The 21,453-nt window shown below is 49.0% G+C and overlaps 1 protein-coding gene across 1 annotated transcript in view; it reads left to right on the top strand.

Moving 5' to 3' along the window:
- LOC129512472 (leucine-rich repeats and immunoglobulin-like domains protein 1) overlaps positions 1-21,453 on the top strand; it is an 89,101-nt gene that overhangs the window by 14,123 nt on the left and 53,525 nt on the right. Inside the window, 1 exon segment of the mRNA XM_055329749.1 lies at positions 3,343-3,417. Within this exon segment, the coding sequence (XP_055185724.1) occupies positions 3,343-3,417 (75 nt within the window).

The following is a 21,453-nucleotide window of genomic DNA, read 5'->3' as shown; positions in this document are numbered from 1 at the left end:
ACCTTGGATAGGAGCCAGTGTGGGGCGTGTGTGACACGTAGAAAACTGCACAACCCCAGATACTCTGAAGATTTCATCAAAGACTGCCCTAAATTCCTACTTTCCTTATTCGTGGAGACTGTGCTAAGCTTTCCCTCCGAACTCTGGCTGTGCTATTTTTGACTGATCTCTATTTCAGTCTGGCAAGTTGGTTATGTCTCAGAGTGAGTGCAGTCTCCACTGCCTTCTGAGGATACTGTTCTCATGTCTACAGGGGACAGCGCCCAAAGAGAAAGCCAGTAATGGTGACGCCAACTGACTTACATTTAGCTAGCGGTTCTTTTTATGTAGGAATGATCAAGAGTTACGCGGGCCGTGCAGTTCTTCTCCTTTGGACTCCCAACTGTCCTCTGCATAAATCCAGCAGCCCTGTTGAGATCAGAGCCTGTGATCTCTGCCTAAATCTGTTTACTTGGGGCTGCCACTTTAGATCTAAAATGCCTCGTTTATCTTTAGCACTGGTCTGCTGCACCTGTACGCCCCACTTCCAGTAGTTTTGTCAGGATTTGAACTATTATTATGATGCCCCTTTTCCTTGTTCATTTATTTCTGTGAAATTGGGTGGAGCACTTTGTCACATGTGCAGTCAGGCTGGCCCGAGACTAAAGTCGTTCAGCAAAAGTTCCCCTGCAGAGAAGTCCATGCTGTTTATTTCAAGGTTTAGCATCAAGTCAGATCCTAAACAGGCTGAAGCACAACCACCATGAGGTTTAGGAGCCTTCTGGCTTGCTGGCCTTTCCACTCACTTGCAGCCGTTCTTGGGTTCAGCTCTTGCCCCTGTGACTGTCTGGTTGTGTGGCCTTAGCCTCGTGATTGCAACTGAAACTTGACTTAGAACACTTAGATATAGGGTAGGGACCAGCATTAGTACCTGGTACCTAACTCAGAGTTGTAATGATGAAGTTGCATCAGGCATGTGGAGTTGCTGCTTTAATTCTAAAGAAATCCAGGGTAGTGAATAGTTAAGAAGCTAGACTTGGGGGCTACCCCCCTGGGCCACTGCCACTTACTGTAGGTGACTATCTCGTTGGTCAATGCCTCCATAGTTTCCACTTCCTCCTTGGTACAATGGAAATGTCCATGGGATGTACCTCCCTAGCAGTCTAAAGATGAGTTAATACACCGAAAAAGCTCTTAGAGCCATGCCTGGCATGTAGTAGCCCCTCCATAGGTTAGCTGCTGCCGACACTATTATTAGCACCATGTTCTAGAACAGATCTCTAGCACTGAAGATGTTTTACGCAAGCTACCTTATTGGCAGGCAGCCCTGACCTTAGTTTTCCTTGCTCTACAAAGATCTGAGGGTCTCCTCAGGTAATGAGTACATGGATGGTACCGTGAAAATGTATTAGGAGAGATTAAAACCGCTGGAGAGTTTTCATCATCCCTGCATCAAGATAGGAAATGGATCACTGCGGGGTTGGAGGAGCACAGAGGTGAAGCAGAAACAATCTGATTCCGGGGGCAGTCAGATAAGAGACTGTGAAAGTAATTAATTGTCTACTTCAACACGCAGACAAGGGCCCTTTAAGTGAAGAAGGGATTTGCCACATGATACGGATCTGTTTTCTCTCTGCCAGATGCTTCAGTCATGAAGCTATTGAAACAGACATTCTGTGTCCCACGGCCCAGTCATTGCCAAGCCTCATCTCTAACTGGCTCTGGCGCTGCAGAAAGCAAATGGGATAATTCAAGGCCTTTTCCTTTTTTTTTTTCCTCCTGTTCACATCTATAGAAGATGGCAGACAACCAGATTATTCTATTCAAGCAAATACTAGCTGTATATTTGTATGAATGCAGCTGTTATTTCAGTGGCCTTGTCTTCAAAGAGTAACAAGATGGTCCATGTAAGAGACACACTCTTAAGAAAAAAAAAAAAAAGATAACCTAGCGTTATCCCTTTGATTCTGCATGTAGATACCGTTTCTTTCCAGCCCTGTTACCCAGCAGAAAGCTGGATCACTATGCTCTGGCTTTCTTAAGGATTTTTGGGCTCACTTTGCAAGTCTGATTTTGGAGTCTCTTCCCAGATTTGGAAATACATGTCCATGTAAGGAGGCTGGGTTGCAAAGCCTCTGGGGGCAGACTCGAGAGCTGTGTTTTGGTTTGTGGGCTTTCCCTTTCATTAAGAGATAAGAACTCTGAAAATACAGATTTAGGCTGCTGGAGCAGGAAAGGGTCTTAGAGAGCACATCTGGGCTGTGGTGGATTTTCAAAATGTCTTTGCACAAAAGTGTGTGTATGTACACATTCCTGGAAAACATGCCTGGAGGCTTCACCCAAGTTCAGGAAGCTGGAATCACAAATAGATGAGACACTACAAGCCCAGCTCCCTTGTTACTTGTTGCACAGCTGAGGCACCAGAATAACTGGCCCACATATCCCAGGCTCCTGGAGATGAGCCTGGGTGAGGCTCTGGCCCTGGGTATGAGGGCATCACCCTTGGGTGACAGCAGAGCTGTGATTCACAGAACCCCATGTCTCAGAATGTAAAAGCTGCCAGGAAAGGATGGTCTTTCTCCCCAAATCCTTTTCTGACTCTCAGCCCACAAAGAGCATCCCCATCAATGACCTCAGAGAGCTTTTGTTCTACACCCCTATCTTGTGTCATCACTGTGCCCTGTTAGTGTTGTATTTTGAGCTAGATGAGACTCTGGAAGACAGGTAGCACCCTGAGAGTGTTTGTTTCTAAACCGTGTGTGTGATAAATGGTTTTGTTTTTGTGAGCTCATGTGACTTGTCTACCTTTAAAAATTCTCTTTTAAAATTATCATCTAGGGCACCTGGGTGGCTCAGCTGGTTAAGTGTCTGCCTTCAGCTCAGGTCATGATCTCAGGATCCTGGGATCACATCCCACATTGGGCTTCCTGCTCAGCAGGGAGTCTGCTTCTCACTCTCCCTCTGCCTTTCCCCTTGTTGTTTCTCTCTCTCTCTCTCTCTCTCAAATAATTAAAATCTTTAAAAAAAATAAAACTCTCATCATAAACAAATAAAAAAAAAGGGATCCCTGGGTGGCGCAGCGGTTTGGCGCCTGCCTTTGGCCCAGGGCGCGATCCTGGAGACCTGGGATCGAATCCCACGTCGGGCTCCCGGTGCATGGAGCCTGCTTCTCCCTCTGCCTGTGTCTCTGCCTCTCTCTCTCTCTCTGTGACTATCATAAACAAATAAAAAATAAATAAATAAAACTCTCTTTTATTGAACATTTCAGTATCGTCTTACCATGGCCAACTCAGCACTGCTTTTTGATTTACTTTGTTTGATTTCAAATTGCTAACTTAAATGACAAACTTCTTGTTGTTACAGGTACCTCAATGACAATGAACTGACAGCCGTGCCGTCCCTGGGTGCTGCTTCATCTCACATCATCTCTCTCTTTCTGTAAGTGGTGCCACGTGGGGAACCCTGGGCTGGGTCATGAGGCCGGGACTTTATCTTGCTGACATTTGGTGCCAGGAAAACTTGTGTCCCTGTGCTCGCTGGTGAAGAACGGCCTTTCTCCACATGGCCATAATGCCCATGGCAAATGTCTTGCTGTTTGTAGAATTAAAACCTGGAAGACTTGCCTTACCCTAATTTTGGGGGAAATTAGTCTCCTCCCTGCCCAGAGGTACATAGAATTAATAAATTTCTTGGTCCTAGTGGTTAAATTGCAGCTTGGAGTAAATGGAGTTAGAGGAAGCCTTGTGAATTACAAGACAGCAAGCTCGGGTTTGTGGCAGTGAATCTGGTAACGTGACCCAGTTCACTTATACAGCTTTAAAAAAGAAAATACCCCCAGGCCTCTGAAGTCAAGCTAAAAGTAAGGAATTAGTTGATGTGATCAAGTGTTCAACAATGCTCTGGAAATGAAAAAGGCTATAAAGGAACTTAAAGAAGGAAGGAAGGTAGGATGCGAGGGGGGTGAGTTCTCGTTAGAGCTGCTAAGAGCCCTTGCTCATGATTTATGCCCACTTCAGCTCTCAGCTGGAGGTGCTTGCTTGTTTGAAACTTGCCCAGAGGTCTTTCCATATGAACCCATTGTGAGTCCAACAGTTTTCTCAACCAGACTCCATGGGCAGCCTCCTCCAGCAGAGCATCTCTCTTTTCACACTAAATTTACTTTTTTATTTGATTTTGGTTCTGCTGGTGTTAGAGCTCGTTTGCTCACCTGCATGTATCTTTTCTCCACACCGAGGCTTGGCAGGCAGAGCAGAGGGACTTGGTGGGAAGACGTCATCCACATGATGGCTGTGTAGCTTGCAGGTGTCAGGTTTTTACTGGCAGTAGGCCCTGTGTTCGGGAGGTGCTCTGTCCTTATAAGATGCAGTGCTGAGCTTAACCCTTTTCAAGGCATGGCAGGATTGAAATTGCAAGGGGTTAGAATTGTGGCCACAGCTCCATGTCCTGGACAAACAGCTTTCTATCTCTCCAAACCTCATTTTCCTCATAGAGAGTTCCCTTAATCCATTTTGCACATGGGGACGGTGAGCCAGAGGTTTAAGAGAAGTTCATTATAGTACATGAAACACCAGGCATCATGCACAACACCCAGGAAGTGTTTGACAGTTGGTGGCTGCTGCTTGTGGCCCAAGGGGCCAGGCATGATCTTACCTGTAGGACCATAGGATGTATGACTCAGTCTTTGTTTCTGTGACATGCTGGAATGAAGGTTTTGGCCTTTTGTCCCAAGATGGACAGGCCAGGGTCTGACTGTGTCTTTGTACCATCTGCCTTTATGTCTAGCATATGGAACATGTTGAACGACTATCTAAATTAAATGAGTTACCCATACCTGAGGCTAATTAAGGATGTGATGTTCTGTTGTATATTCAGAAAGCAAAGCACTAGAAGATGCTTTTGACTTCTTGCCACTTAATGTATGGTTTCTGGGCCAGCAAAGTTCTACCCGCACTGAACTCATTGGAAATGCAGAATCTCAGGCTTCAGCTCAGCCGCACTGGATCAGAAGCTGCTTTAATGAGGCCTCTTGGCCCTGTACTCACTCATTCAAGTGTGAGAAGCACTGCCTTCACTCCCCTTGCTCTTTCCTTGGGGAGGAAACCAGGGATACAGAGAACATCTTTGTGTCACCTACAGGAAACCAAGGATCCCTGAGTTCCTGTAAGTTGCCAAGTCGAGAGCTGGAACTGAGATTGGATGTGAACGCCCAGGCCCATGCTCTTTTCCTTTATCTGCTCCAATGCACCAGGTGTGGGAGTATGGCAGGTGACTCTGAACTACCCGGTGCCAGAGATAAACAGGGCCCCTAGCGTGCTCTGCAGGCCTGTATCCCTTTGAATCACGCCTTGCTCTGCTGACTAAAATTACATTTCTGTTCCTTGGCCCAAGTGTCTGGAGCCGTGGGGCTGGTTGGCCTTGTTCCTGCTATTCCAATTAGACAGCGTTAAACTATGTAAAGCAGGGAGAAGACATAAAGACTCCCTCCTGGTTTCGATTGAGTTTGGAAAATGCAGATTAGCATTGGCAGCCACCTCTTTGGCCTGACACTGGTCTCCATCTGACTTGGTCAGTGATTTCTCTGAAACCATGGAAGCTGAAGGGTGTTGATCTTCCTTTTCTCTGAGAGGCCTGTGCTCCCCTGGGTTTAGTGCCTGCAAAGTTAGGTTAGTGGTGTGACATCGGGGCAGCAGGGTTATGGATGGTTGTGCCACCATCCTTCATGCCTTTCTGTACTTCCCACGAGGGCTGTGCAGAGGACTGGGAAGAAAGTAACAGTGGGCAGCGGATGAGCGTGTCTTTCCAACCTGGTCCATGAAGCGCTCAGCACCTCTGTCCTCAAGATAATTTCAGTCCGTCAGGCTTGGAAGAGCTTGTTTTGCTGGTGTGTCTGTGGCTCTTCAGAACCAGTGAATTAAAAGGTGCCGCATGTCCAACAAACATGTAATAGGTCTCTTCTGTTGGGGCCCAGAGGCCATCCGAGAGTGTCCTCACCAGGGTTCAATGCTGTCACATCTGGGAAGCTCCTAACATAGTGTGTGAAAACATGGTAGATCAATACATGTCTCATTTCATGTCCTAATCCCCAGATTCTCATTTTCATCTCACCTTCCCGTTGTGGGCAGGCAGAGGATCCAAAAAACCAGCAAAATGTGCAAAGAGACTAGCTGGCTAAGGCCAGCTGAGGTAGAGAAGACGGCACAAGTTTCTGGGGAGGTGTTTGTAGGTGGGTCCATCAGGGAGAGGGTGGATCAGGCATATGTTCTGGGACAGGTTGCTTTTGTTTCACCTGTTGAATGAGACAGATGGTAAAAGTCCACTTGCAGCTTTCATATTCCTCTGTGACCTGGAACCTGAGAGCAGAGGCAGTGAGGTCAAAAAAGAGATGACCGAGCCCGCTGTCCTGTAAGTATTCTGGCTGCAGCAGAAGTAGTGGGTTTGTGGTCTGCAGCTCCGACCCCTGTAATTACTCATGTTTGCCTGTGGAAATCAGATCATCATCTCATCATCTCCATGCTTGGTTCCTAGTGTCCTGAGTCCATGCCTGTAACCTGGCTCCTGGACGGTGTTCCGATGCTCCAGACACCAGGGCCCTTGTTCACGGGGGTCACAGTTTGAAGGACCCTGGGGGTGGGGCGAGGAGGGGGAAGATTTGTTGTGCATCTGGCTTTACTCTCAGGGCCTCAAAACAGACTTGCCGAGTTTTGGTAACTGAAGTCATTCAGTAAAATTTCAATTGGGTAATACTTTCTGATTAAAGGAACCTAATTCAATTAAAGTATTTGTCAGCGAGTAGATTTATTTGTATCGTGTTCTGAAGATAATGCCAAAGCCATTTGTCCTTAATAACAAGCATGAAACTCAAGGAAAGCTATTAATAGGATTGGGTTGGGGAGTGAGGGAGCTAATTTGATAAAAACAGTTCTTAGAAAAAGGAACAAAAGTTTTGTTAAATGGGAGCAAAATCTGCCGGTAGGTTTTTACATTTCCGTTTTCTGTGGGTTTGTGTGTGTGTGTGTGTGTGTGTGTGTGTGTGTGTGTGTGTGTATTTAATTTGAAGTCCAGGAAACTCATGTTACGATTCCCACGGCAACAGTAATTTTGTCTGATGTATAAGTGACATTTCTGGTGAAGAAAAATTTCCGCTTTTCCTGTGGTGTTATTGCACTTGTATCATTGAGAAGATCGGTTACAGTGGAAATGGTTGGATTTTTTTCAGTCCTAGGAGTAAAAAGCTTGCTGTGAAATCGACATTCCCTTTAAAGCAGGGCAGCTTTTTGTCTCGTGCGTGTCAGCTGTAACATGCTTCCCATCCGGCCCTGGGCTTGGTCCAGGTAACTTCTTTTCCAGTTCAGGGGGTAGTGGGTTGGTGGGTGTACTTTTTTTTTTTTTAAGTAACCCCTATCCTCAACCTGGGGCCGTAACTCACCACCCTGAGCTGGCTTAGCCAGGGGCCCCACATTGGTGTATATTTTAAACCTTCACCATGCTTGCTCCGTTCACTTCTAGTCATGAGAAAAAAACATTTTTTTTGAAAATTATTATTTTTCCTAGATTTTAAGTAAGCTCTACTCTCAACGTGGGGCTTGAACTCAGACCCTGAGATCAAGAGTCACATGCTCCACTGACTGAGCCAGCCAGGTGCCCCTTGAAAACTGTTTTTTGGGGGGCACCTAGGTGGCTCAGTGGTTGAACATCTGCCTTTGGGTCAGGTTATTATCCCCAGGTCATGGGGTCCTGGGATCGAGTCCCACATCAGGCTCCCCACGGAGAGCCTGCTTCTCCCTCTGCCTATATCTCTGCCTCTCTGTGTCTCTCATGAATAAAAAAAAACCCTATCTTTTTTATTAACATCTTTTTTTTAAAGATATTTATTTATTCATAGGGGATCCCTGGGTGGCTGGGGATCCCTGGGTGGCTCAGCGGTTTAGCGTCTGCCTTTGGCCCAGGGCGCGATCCTGGAGTCCCGGGATCGAGTCCCACATCGGGCTCCCGGCGTGGGCCTGCTTCTCCCTCCTCTTGTGTCTCTGCCTCTCTCTCTCTCTCTCTCTCTCTCTCTCTCTCTCTCTATGTCTATCATAAATAAATAAATCTTTAAAAAAGATATTTATTTATTCATAGAGACACACACACAGAGAGAGGCAGACACAGGCAGAGGGAGAAGCAGGCTCCATGCAGGGAGCCCGACATGGGACTCGATCCTGGGTCTCCAGGATCACACCCCAGGCTGCAGGCGGCGCTAAACTGCTGCGCCACAGGGGCTGCCCCCTATCTTTTTTATTGAGCTAAAATTAACAATAAGCATTTTAGAGTATACAGTTTAGCGGCTTTTAGTTTATTCTCCGTGCTGGGCAGCAATCATTAGTTTCTAATTCCAGAACATTATCATTACCGCAAAAACAAACTCCATACCCCATTCCCTTCCCCTCAGACTCCTGGCAACCACTAATCTGAAAATTAATTTTTTTTGAGAAAAGTATTTTTCTCTCATGTTAGCAAATGTATTTGGAAGATTTAGAATCTCCCAGGAAAAAGATCAGAGGCGGATGTCGGTCTCCACAGTTACCTATTTTGCTGTGACCTCTCGCCTAAAGAAAAATGGATTAAGTGAAAGGGATGGTATATTTAACATCTCTTTATTGGAACTTCCGGAGAATAAACCCTGAAGGGAATGAAACCTGGTGTCCTGTCTGTGACCCCACTCAGAGCCAGCCCTGGCTGGAGAACGAGCCCTGGGTGGAGTTGAGGGAGCTGGAGCCCGTGAGGGATGGAGCGTTCTCCTTGCTGTATCTTCTGGGGAAGTAAAATCAATAGGAGTACTTCACTTTCCATGAGCCTGCCTGGTAAACCTTCTAGAAAAAAGAGGGGCCAAATCAATCTTCTTTACAGGCTCATTCAAGCGGAGATCGATGCACGTTAAAGTGTAATTAAAGAGCAGGCCTTGGAGGGGGGAGTCGGTGATGAATCGGTCGTGGCCTGTCAGGGCTGAGAAGAGTCAGTCTCTACATGGGCCTGGAAGCCATGGAGAAGGGGACCCAGAGCTCAGCTGGCTGGTCTTGGAGACCGGAGCTAGGCTGTTCGTGATTAGGCAGACGGCACAGGGGACATCACACTGAGTAGTAAACAGCTGGCTGTGATTCCTAAAAACGTGTGTGTGTGTGTGTGGGTGGTGTGTGCGTGTGTGGTGTTCTCCCCCTAGTGAGTTGAGATGAGGCCTCTTCCCTTTCTCTTCACTTAGCCGCCTTTAAAACTTTCTCCATATTGCCCCACCTGGAGGAAGGTCATCATCTGCAGAAGGGATGTTAAAAGCCGTTGTTGTTTTATACCCCATGTTTATCCGCAGTAGTATGAGATCATAGTTTATCTGGCAACTTAGAGTAGTAATCTTGGATGGTGAAGCTCCTTGTGTATGGATACGGCGGGGGGCTCATAGGTGTGTGCACGCAAGGTGAGGTGGGTGTAGCAATCCTCCCAACGGTAAAGGATCATCTGCCCTTCCTTCAGAGGAATTTGCTGGACCATCCACGAATCAGGAGGCTAAGAGTGGACTTAATCCAGTTTCTTAGGAAATGTGGAATTGGGTAGCCCTTGCCCCATTCTGCTTCAGAGACGCGTCCTCCAGCTGAGAGCCCCACGTCGCCGTGCTGGTGAGGGAAGGCCAGTCTGCTTCAGTGTTGGTGTGCAAGGATACCCTGTTTGGGCCACTGGCAGCTCTTAGTGCCTGCTCCTGAGGAGTGTGGGATCCATAGTGACTGAGACACTTTAGGCAGGAACTGAACAAAGTTGCATTTAGAAAGACCCGAGTCAAATTTAAGTGAATGTCCCTGTTCCTTGAGCGGCGTGTGGCCTGTTCTTTTCCTACATGCAAAAGGCAAGCTATGGTCCTCGTCAGCAAATAGCATGTTACGTGGAAAAACCGGGCCGGGGTTCCTCTCCTGTGTCTTGAGAGGCGTGCTCACTTTCTGCCCCGTTTGCCCAGAGTTTCATTGGTGGGAACTGAAATCTTTGCTTTAGGTAAAACAGCACACCCGTTCCCTCGGGAGATCCTGGCTTTTCCTCCCATCTCCTGTGTGATTCTCAAACTGAGCCACCTGTCAGCATCACCTGGAAGGCTTGCTGAGCTGCAGATGGCCAGGCTTCAGCCCATGTCTGGAGTGCTACTAAAGAATTTGCCTTGCTCACTCACAAGTTTCCAGGTGCTGCTGCTGGTCTGGGAACCTGCCTTTGAGAACCGCTGCCTGGGCGTAAGCAATAGGGATTGTGGGGGTGGTGCAGGGCACCCCAAGACTCAGGTGTGGAATCCTTACAAAGCTGCTTAGCTCGTGGAGGGCAGTAAATTACTAAGACAAATTCTTGAAGCCGCAATAGTCATTTGTTTGGGACAGCAGGGCTCAAAAGCCTGGTGAGGTATTTGCTTCTGAGGAAGGCGCTAGGGACGATGGACCATGAGGGAGCAGGGGCGGGACAGATCTGACTGTGGCTGTGGGTTTGAGGCTCATGGCTGTTATAAATTTGTCTCTGCTAAATTTGCTGTTCATTGGTGATCACGCCGATCACCCCAGCAGACCTCCACCAGTAACTACAGAGCAGGGAGCACTCAGCCAACAGCCGAGCCTGGCAGGAGACCAGTTACTGCCTCGGTGTGCAGGTATGAAAGACTGCGCATGCTGCCCCGCCTCCCTGGGCCGGAAGAGCCAGCGCAGGGAGGTGCTTTTAGCACCACTTACCTTCCTGCTGGTTATCAGTCAGTACTATCAGATAAATCTTTGCCCTCGTCTAAGACATGAATGGTACTGCTTTGTTCCAGGTGGAAGTTAAAGGGAGCATCAGGTGCACAGTCGTCCCCTGCCCTGATGGAATCGAAATTCGGCCCACACCTGCCTGCCCACCTGCCCCCTCACTCACCCACCTCCTGGTGTCCCCGCCTTCTGCCACTGGGAGGCCATCATCCTGGTCATCAGTGAGCACATGAATGGGGAGGCTGAGATGGGTTCAGGAGGGAGACCAGGGACTCCCAGGCGGGGCTGCTGAGGCTGGCGTGAGGTAAAGCCCCCTGTGAACAAACATGCCTTACAGGCTGGAGTTTCTGCCCTCCAGGAACTCACAGGCTAGCTGCAGAGAAAGATGGGTATGTAGACGGTCGTAAGGCAGGCGAGGGCTGGGGAAGGTCTGCGGGGTTCCGCACTGCTGTCACTGGTAGGGTGGAAGAGGAGGATGTTTCCCAGATGGAGTGACATTTTAGCTGAGGCTCTCCCGGCCTGGATCTCCTTTCTTTACCCGCCTCCTAGCCCCGGCGAGTGTAAGATACAGGCGTCACACGGAGCCTCTGGCTTGCTTGACCATCGACCACCACATGGGGTACGTGGAGGAGTACTCCTGGGACATGGCTAGTTCCATTTTAAGGCCCGCTTGCCCATCCCCGTGTTTTTGCTTTGTCAGCAGGCAGGCTGCTACAAAGAGCCAGCAAGCTTCTGTTGGAAGGCAGAGCAGGACCCCTGGTTCTGAGAACTGCAGCCTCGTCAGCCGCTGGATACCACCGATGAGCCTCAAAATAGAAAATTAAACACCCAGTTGACAAGGAAAGCATTCTCCGTCCCGGAAGCTTCCCAGGGGTTCTGTCCTGCAGACTGCCTCTTGCCCTGAGTCTAAGGGAGCCTTTTGCTGGGAAAGGAGCTACAGTGGCCCTCACGGCGAGCCTGCCAAGTCACACACAGTCATGACTTGTCATTTTCCTTCTGTGTTTCCTTTTTTTTTTATTTTTCCCCCTTTCTTTGTGAGTTGGGGGTTGGTGAGGCAGCCAGATGAGCGGTACATCTGCAAGTCATTTGCTGAGAAAGTGAAGCGAACGCCAGCTGTGGGTCTGGGGAGCCGATGAAGGGGAGGCCAGGGAAATAGGAGCATGCTCATGGAGGTCACTGTCTCTTTCGGGAACGCAGTAGCTTAAGTTCTGTGGTTTAGAGTTGGCTTTTGTTGTGGGTGTGGCTCCCCCCTTACATGGTGACCATGTAAGCTTTAAATACAATCCAAGATCCACTGAGCACAGGGATGCTGATGGAATGTGGATGGTCTTGGAGGGAAGTGCCTCTCCTTGCAGCCGTGGGTGCCGAAAGCCCTCTGGGGCTCATGAGCCCCAGCCTGGAGGTGGAGCGCCTCCTGGGTTGCTCAGTCTCCCGTGTGAAAGGAGCTGGCCCCTGCCCATATCAACAGTCTCCTTCCAAGCAGGACCATTTCCTCCTCCTCCTCCCCCTCGCCCACTTCCTGCAGGTGGCTTCTGTAATCCACTTACCACTGGGGAAGCCCCAGGAGCGTGTGCACCTAATCCGAAAATGGCTGGCTTGACTTTGACCCGCGTGGTGACCTTGTAAAGAAGGCAGGGCCTATTGTGTCTGCGCACACCTGGGAGCCATTTCCAGCTTTTATAGCCCAAGTGGAAGAAATGTGTTTGCATTTATGCTGGGCCTTCCTTTCATAAGGTCTGTCATTGTTGGCTGTTAGGCAGGGAATATGAGATTCACCCTGCTTACTCAAAGGCAGGGGTTCTTCAAGATAGAAGAATTTACTCTTTGTATCGACTCGCACAGAATTGCCATTTCTCTGTAGTTCCAAAGTGATCAAAACATCAGCCATCTCAGGGTGCCTGAGTGGCTCATCGGTTGATTGTCCAACTCTTGGTTTAAGCTTAAGTCATGATCTCAGGGTCCTGGGATTGGGCTCTGCATCAAGCTCTGCACTCAGCAGGGAACCTGCTTGAGCTTCTCTCTCCCTCTCTCCCTCTCCCCATGCTCACATGAATGAACGTGCTCTTTCTCTCTCTCTGGAATAAATAAATCTCTACGGAAAAAGCATGAGCTGCCTCTTAGGGTTCCACCTTCCAAGATGAGACATGGCAGTGGTCAGTACATGGGTTTCCTGATGTCAGGAGGTGTTGCTCTGTGTGCCTTCACAGACCCCATTTCATTGGAGTGCCTCTGCAGTCTCAGGAGATGGCATAGGGTCTGTTTTAAGCACCTTTTACAGATGAGGCACAGAGAGGGCCAGAAACCTGCCTGAGATCACACAGTAAGTGGGAAACGTAGATCTTGATTTCTTTTCTGTCTACCTTTGGGGTTTGTACTCATTGAATAGAAGAAAGTATATGACCCTGGAGACCCTCAAGTGCTGACCTACCAAACTGTGTTAGGAGGATGAAGCCTAGAGTCAGGTAGCCAACAGGCTCTGATGGATCTCCAGAGTGCAGATGCGTGGTTGCTCCCACGGCAGAGGCATCTCTCAAAGCCAAGTGCATGCATGCTTCTGCCTCTGCAACGTTGCCCTCAGGTGAACCTACTTTGGGCAGCCCTGGGGTGATTTTCATTAGCTGATGCAGCATAACTGGAAGTCCTCCCCTTGCCCCCTGATCACACCCACAGGTTAGTTATTCTGAGCTGATTACGGTGGTCCATCTTTTAAGAGTGCTGTGGGGGGAAACTCAGTTTGTTGTCAGGTTCCTGCAGAGGCCAACACGTGGTACAGTTGTGCCAGCAGCTTCTCGGAGAGTGGCAACCTGCCCTCGAAGACATAACTTCAAGGCGAATTCCTGCGACATTTCCTCCCTTCCTGGATGCCTTTCAAACCCAAACAGCTGAGATAAAGGTGCCAATTTATGGTCCGATCTCTCCAACTCCTTCGACCAGGTTAGAAAAGTGTGTGAAGGCTGGCAGCAGGCAGCCATGTGGCACCCATGGGGTGGCCGCACATGAGGCCACTAGTCTCTGCTCAGCTGTGTGGATGAAGAGTGTCTTTAGGGACTAAGAAGCATTTTGTTGGGAGGGATAGGAGAGGGCTGCTGGGAGATGAGATCCTAGAGACCCAGGCAACTGTAGGAAAGGATAGCTGCAAATGGGTCTTTCCAGCTTACATCAATGCCTGCATCACAGAGCTTTTATGGGGAGGAGCAGCTCTGCATAGTGCTTAAGAGAAGGCTCTGGATCAGCAGGACTCTTGGTTTAAACCTGCCCTTGCTGTGCTCTCTTGGCCTCAGTTTGCTTACTCCTACAAAGGTATTTGCTGATGGAGCAGGTTGTGCGGATTTGCTGAATACCACGTGTGCTCAACACAGTGTAAAGTGGATAGTGAACCTGCGCCTGGTGGGAGACAATGCTTTAGACAGACCCCTCTCCACAGAGCGCCCTCCATTGTGGGCAGAGCAGGGCCTGATTTTGGTGCCGTGTTCCAAGGGGCTTTGGTGTTAGACCGAGGCATAGGCTATATGCATCCTCTAAGAACAGACCTCACTTGCAGAGACCCATTATGGGTCACTCGCTGGTGACCTAGTTGAAGTTTATAGATCATTTCCATATTTGTGTGTGCATAGGTCCTTAACGTCCTCATAGGCGAATTCCTGTTAAGGGAGCTCTGAGTGTAGCAGCATCATTGATTTCCTCTCCTCTCACTGCCCCTTTTTTTACCTGGGGTGGGTGCAGCAAGTCCCCGAAACAATCAGCAAATACCTAAAAGGGTCTCATTCTTGGCTGCACAGTAGAATGACCTGGGAACTAAAAAAAAAAAAACAAACCCCAAACCTAGATGTCTAGGTCCCATCCCAGAGCAAGTAATATCAAAATGTTGGGCTGGGTTGGGGGCACTGGGCACAGGAGGCACTGGTGCTTTTTTTAAATCTCCCCTGGTCATTTCGATGTGTAGCCAAAGTTTTCTAATGAGCCCAAGGTGGGTAACTGCAAGTGAAAGTATTGTCTTCCCTTTGACTCCTTCCTTCTCATACCTGTCACTGGAAGTGCCCAGGTTCCCCTACCTTCCTGGCCTGTGCTTTTTTTCTTTTTTTTTTTTTGGTCCAGGTGGAGGGGAAGTAAATGCTAAGGCTGACCCCAGGATTCTGGGGCCTCTGGCAGAGGTTTCCACTCCTGATTTAATTGGAAGACACTGTCAAGTTAACCACTTAATGACTGAGAAACTGTGTTGCCTGTGGGGTGCATGGGGGTGGGCTTCGGGTCTGCTTGGACATGCCCACCCCCTTTGGTGATTCACGGAGCTTGACTCTGGCTTTGCCCCCTAATCTGGGTCATTTGTTTGCCCTGAAAGCTGGCGTTCTGGACCATCTCTCACCTGCATTCCACCTGTAAGTCAGAGAAGTCCCCTTCTGATGGGGGTGGCGGGAGGACCGTCTTCCTGGTAAAATGATAGGCAAAACTTATTTCCATCTTTTCAGAAAACTTGTTCTTCATAATTCCAGAAGTAAGACTTTTTGCCCTTCTTTTTAAAAGAAAATCTGTAAACATGAGCTGTAGAAAGGGAACGTCCCCTCAGATCCCACCCAAAAGCTGTACTGGGAGACAGCAGGATTCTAGTGCTAACGTTGAGTTTCAATGATCATGTGATGTATGTGATGGGGTTTTGTGAGGGTCGTGCTTGGAATTGGCCCTTCCGTAAGTCAGAAAGGTAGAATTTTGGAAATGAGAGGGAAAGATTTTCTGAGACTTTGCAGAATGTGGTGTTTGTTCCAAATCGAGTGTGTTCTTTTTTATAAGGAGAAAGAGCAGTGGCTCTCCGCACTCATAGTGGTTTTTCTGCCTTGTCATTTCCTGGGAGTCCAAGTGAGGACCGGCCATCCCAGCAATCCCGGCACCCCCCCTGCCCCCCCACCCCTTTATCCCCCCCCACCCTGCCGCTCCCCAGCCTCACCAGCAGTAGTCATCCACCCTTTCACCACCGAGGGCTCCTCCCAGGTGGGGGCTGGCCCTCTTCCTCTCCTTCATTCTCCTGTGTGTGTTAATAGGACTTCTCCAGCAATTCTGTGGTTCCACCTAAGAGTATTGGACGACTCCCTAAGTTATCTAGGGAGATGGATTCAGAAAGCAAAGTATTGTACGTTGTGGAAATAATCAGATTGGCTTCCTGTATGAGGCCAAGGTTCGTCTTGTCCCTGCCTCGGTGGCCTTATGGGTCATCTCTGGGAAGAGAAGGCAGGTTGTTGAGGATCCCACCTGCCTCTCCTTTGGCCTCCTTCTTGTGCATTTTAGCAGAACCTTGGCCTACTCTTTGCCCACCTCCAGCTAGATGTTGTGATTTAGGGTGACTTATCGACTGGCAGGAGAAGGCCCTTCACTTTCCTCTCAGGACATCACCCAACAAAGCATATCCTACCTCTTGACCCCAGGATGCATGCCATCTACAGTGTGATGGGTGCTGGCACCCAGGGTTGAGGGATGGGGAGGAAGCATCCTTTCTTTGGGTGCACATAGCCTCCCCATCATTCAGTACCATTCAGAGAGGAACCAGTGTCCTGCCAGTTGGCTTCCATCCCTGACCCTGCCAGAGACCCTACTTCAGGGTCTTCCACATGTCCCCTCTCCTCTTCTGGGCTGCTATTCCCTTATAGGCTGGTTCTATAACCAGAAGGGGCTGGTTCTACATCAGCCACGTTGAACCAGTGTCAAGAAGGCACAGGACCGCTTCCTCTCCTATCAGCCTGTGGGACCTGGCAATGGGGCCCTGGGTTCCTGGTAGAGGCCCAAATGGCTGAGTTCTGCCCAGTGGGCCCGCTGAGCAACATGTTGAAGAGTCTGCTTGAATGATGTGGGAGGTTAGCACCCTGGCCCACTGTTGCTGTTCACCCCAAACCTGGCACCTGTAGCCTGTCTCTCCAGGGGACTCCTCATGGTCTGTCTCCAAAGGTGCCCAGACTCAGCCCTTCCCTTCCTTCTCTGTTCCCTCCCCACGGGGCCGCAGGGAGCTCCACACCTACCATCCAGGGAACCGTCTGCCTTATGATTGCCCCGCAGTCTGGGTTTGGTGAGGAAATGAGGGAAGAATCCCTTTGTGGCTTCCCCGTCGTCTTTGAGATAGTCTTGGTTCTTGCAGGTTTGTCCTAGATTCCCTTTCTTCCTTGCCACTTACTGCCTTGACCTTTGTGTGAAACTGCACGTGGGGAAGCCCACACAGACTGTATCTCTGGATTCTGGTCTCGTTCATGTTGTCACTGTGGTCTGAAATAGCTGTTCCTGGCCTAGCCTCCTCCCCCACACCATTGTGTCCCCATCTGTCAGTGCACCCATCACATCTGTGTTTTTCCTCCTTGACTCCAGTGTGTGTTTTTTGGACACAGGGGTTGAGGTAAGTGGGATGATGCTGCTGCAGTCAAATATTTTATATATTTTATGTATATACATATAAGCTACACATAATAGGCGTCCTGTAGATGTTTGAGTGAATGAAAAACTGAAGGACTAAAGCAGTCAGTCCAAGAATAAGCAATTGTGGGGCATGGGGCACGTATTGGGTAGTTCTAGACATTTATCATCAAGATGAAGGGAATAAGTTGGGACAAGTGATAACAGAAGTAGTCTGTTGGGGGCTCTTTGGGAGGGAGGGTGTGGCACTTTCCAGCCAAGAGATAGGACTCGCTTTTCCTGATTTGTTGACAAGCTGGACAGAGTACTACAGGAGAGAAAATGGAGTGGAAACTCCTGCATGGTGGGCAGTGTGCCTTAGAGGAAGGAGGGTGGCCCTTGTCTGGTGTGAATCCTTATCTTGCTACCTTCTAGATATGAAATTGCCTCACCCCGGTGCTCACCTGTGAGGGACCAGCAAGTGGTTTTGGGAAAGGCTTTCTCCAGAGTGAAGCTGGAGCATCACGGCAGGTCCCTCCATACATCCAGCCCATCCTGACTACTTGTCTGAGTCAGAAAGTTCAGAAACTCTAGCGTTAGAGATATGCGGCTTTCTTTGCTACAGGACATGTCAAAGCCTTTATTAATGAGGGAGTAGGGCACGGTACAGTGAGCCAGCCACCTGCCGCATGTGCTGTGTGAGATGAGTTGCATCATGTAAATTTGCCAAATGCAGAATCGAGCAGAATGAAAGGTGTTTTATGGGAGCCCTGTCTATACCTTTCCTTTGCTGTGGCCTGCTTCAGGAGCCTGCAAGGGCCCACAGGGGAGGGTGTGTGCAGGTATTCCGGAACCGTTTCATGGAAGTCCTCCAAAGCTAGTGCTCCAGGGATGATGCTTGGGGACTCTCTCGCATGGCAGTGTAAGTCTGACCCGTGTCCAGATGTGGACACCTGCTGAGCCCCGCTGCATAGCCAGGTGGTGCTGGGGCTCGGCCAGGAGAGGGCATGGGACCGCGTGGTCACTCCTGATGCTCCAGGTTGGGGCCACACTGGTCTTCTCACAGGCTTTATCAGCATCATCCCCCTTTGCACTAGGAGTCCGCACCCCCTTGTCCTTTCCTCAACAGTGGAAAATAATGAAGCAGTTCATACTTATCCCTAGATTTCAGAAATCCTAGAGTGCCCAGCGGTGTTTGGTGCTTGGCTTTCAGAGTGGAGTCCTACTAGGTCAGTTTCTGCTAGTTTGGAGGAACAGCTGGAAACCAAAGAGGTAGCATGATTCTACCATGAAATCTGTCAGGGCCTCTAATTCCACAAGGAATGTCATGACATGTTTTTTGGTGTTTTAAACTTTTGATTTTTGAGATAATTGTAGATTTGCATGCTATTGTAAATAATGATAATGTAGAAAGATTCTTCTAGACCCTAATCCGGTTCCCCCCAGTAGTAACATCTTATAAAACTTTTGTAACCAGGATATTGACGTTGGTACAGTCAAGGTATAGAACATATCCATCCCCAGAGAGATCCCTCATTTTGCTTTTCAAAGCCTCCCCATTTCCCTTCTGCCCTGACACCCTGGGCAATGTTGGATTTGCTCTCCCTATATATAACTTCCATTTAAAGAATGTGATATAAGTGGATTCACATATCATGTAGCTTTTTGGGACTGGCTTCCTTTCAGGCAGCATAATTCGCTGGAGAGCCATCTACTATCAGTAGTTGGCTTCTGTTTATCGCAGAATAGTACTCCATGATACGGATGTACCACACCTTGTTGAACCATTCACCTGTCGAGAGACCTCTGGGGTGTTTCCACATTGGGCTATTAAGAATAAAGCTGGTATGAGCATTCATGTGCAGGGTTTGGAGTGAATGTCAATTTTCACTTCTCTGGGATGCATGCTGTAGAGTTGCATTGTATGGTAATGGTGTGATTAGTATTGTATGGTAATGGTGTGATTACTACTTGCCGTACTTTTCCAGTGTGGCTGTACCATCTTGCATTGGCACCAGTGGCTTATGAATGATTGGGTTCTCCCCATCACGGCCATTGTTTGACAATGTTGTGCCTCTTGCCCATTTCCTAATTGGATTCTTTGCTTTTTACTGTTGAGTTTTCAGAATTTTTTTTCCTATATGTATTCTAGATACTGGTTCTTTGTTGGACCTGTGGTTTGAAAGTATTTTGTACTGGTCTGTAGCTTATCTTTTCATCAGAACAGGACCTTTCTCGAAGCAAGTGTTTCTTATTTTGATGAAGTCCAGTGTATTAATTTTTCCTTTTTTGGTTTGTGCTTTTAGCGGCAAGTAGAACTCTGCCCAGCTTTAGAACCCAGAGGTTTTCTGCTGGGTTTTCTCTAGAAGTTTGTGGTATATGTCTTACATTTGGATCAATGATGGTAGGTTTTTTGTTTGTTTTGTTTTTTAAACCTGAAACAAAGAAGAAATTGAAGCCTATGGTTTCAAGAAAGAAAGAGAGCAAGTGTTGGCTCCTACAGGAAGCTACAACGGGCAAGGCAAAGGAGTGGTTTGGTTGTAGGTGCAGAGCCAAGGGTATTGGAGGCAGTGCCACTTTGATGTTGTAGCAGAGCTTATCGTCTTCAGGGTAGATAAGAAAGACTGCATTAAAAGACCAGCTCCTTAATCCTACTGTACACATCCTTAACCCTCCCCAGTGCAGTCAGATCCTACATTGAAGGTGTAGGAAATTGTGTGCTAAGAGATATCCTAAACCGTATGACTGGGGAATCAGAAGTCTTCTAGGTGAAGCAGGAAGCAGGCCTGGCTTTATTTTTAAAGGCACACCAGTGGTGTCACTCCCAGAGGGGAGAGAGGGTCTTGTCTCAGAAACTGCAGCCAAGGGCTAAAGTAACCTTTTCCTCTGCTGGAACCGCAGAGCTGCTTGGGAAGCTGGCATGGGAAGCACAGGGAATGTTTCTATTGCCAGCAGAGGGCAAGTTCCATCTGTGGCCCTTGAAGGGATTTCAGGGGCACCCTGGCACCCACAGACCCACATCTCTGTCCTCTTTTTTTTTTAATTTTTTAATTTTTTTTATTTTTAAATTTTTTTATGATAGTCACAGAGAGAGAGAGAGAGAGAGAGAGAGAGAGAGAGAGAGAGAGAGAGAGAGAGGCAGAGACACAGGCAGAGGGAGAAGCAGGCTCCATGCACCGGGAGCCCGACGTGGGACTCGATCCCGGGTCTCCAGGATCGCGCCCTGGGCCAAAGGCAGGCGCCAAACCGCTGCGCCACCCAGGGATCCCCATCTCTGTCCTCTTAACCACAGGCTGTCTGATAAAGCTGCTTTGGCCTCTTCCCTCCAGAGAGCAGCATGGCCTGGGGCCAGTGGGAAGAAGGGCTTGCATATGGGCTGAGTGGATGACCCCAGACCGGGACCTTACCCCTCGGACTCTGGCTTACCAGGGGCCTTCTCTGGTGTGGTAGGGCACAGTGCTACCTGTCCCTGCTCCCTGGAGAAGGCCCAGTTTTGTCTCGTCAAACTTAACGGCCTAAGGAACTGAGAGCTACTCTCACCTGTTTAGTGACCACTCCAGTAGAAACAGGGGGCTGGCCAGGCCCTGCAGCGTGTGTGTGGATGCTGCAGGTCCAGGAGGCCCCCGTGCACCTGTGGAGGGGTGGGGGCGTGCGCTGTGGCCCACTGAAGGATTTGCGCCACCCCTGCAGAGTTGGGTCCACGTCCAGTGGAGTCACAGATGTGGGGTGTAGCCCGGTGCATGCCAAGAGGAGGTGGGTGGCACAGGGTACTGTCCAGAGAAGCCCTGTTCCCCAGGAATCCTTCTACCCACTTCCGTTCTTGTGCAGGTGCCACATACCGAGGAGGGCAGCAGGATAAGGACTCCTTCCTGCACTCTAATCCTAGCTGCTCTGCTTCCTGTTGTATTAACCTTCTGACGTATCTGTAAAATAGGGGCAGCACCCATCTCTTGGGTAGTCATGGGGATTCAACGAGCTAGCCAAAGCTTGACTTCTGGTAAGCACTCACAAAATGTGAACATTGAGACCACTCTTGCTGCTGCTCTAGCTCTTGCTATTCCTGCTCCATTTTTACTGAGAAAGAAGGGTGGTGTGCCTCCTTGGCGGGTAACAGCAAGAGGAGGTTCCACTATGCAGCCCAGTCCAGTACTGGGAGTGTTGGAACCATTTCCAGGAGACTGCAGAGGCCCCAGGGCACCAGTCCAGGCTCTGACTACAAAGGCCCTTTGAAGTTTTTACCACCTGGAGGCCGCTGTGTGCCCTGAGACTGTTAGGATTCAAGGGGTCCACGAGGAGACTCTGGAACCCTGTGCTAGCCCTGCCTGGAGATGAATGGGTACCTGGCGCATGAGTGGAGCAGCCCCTGCTGGCA

The sequence above is a fragment of the Nyctereutes procyonoides genome, unplaced genomic scaffold (genome assembly GCF_905146905.1).
Source record: "Nyctereutes procyonoides isolate TBG_1078 unplaced genomic scaffold, NYPRO_anot_genome, whole genome shotgun sequence".
In the NCBI taxonomy this organism is placed as follows: Eukaryota; Metazoa; Chordata; class Mammalia; order Carnivora; family Canidae; genus Nyctereutes; species Nyctereutes procyonoides.
This window is presented reverse-complemented; position numbering and strand designations above follow the sequence as displayed.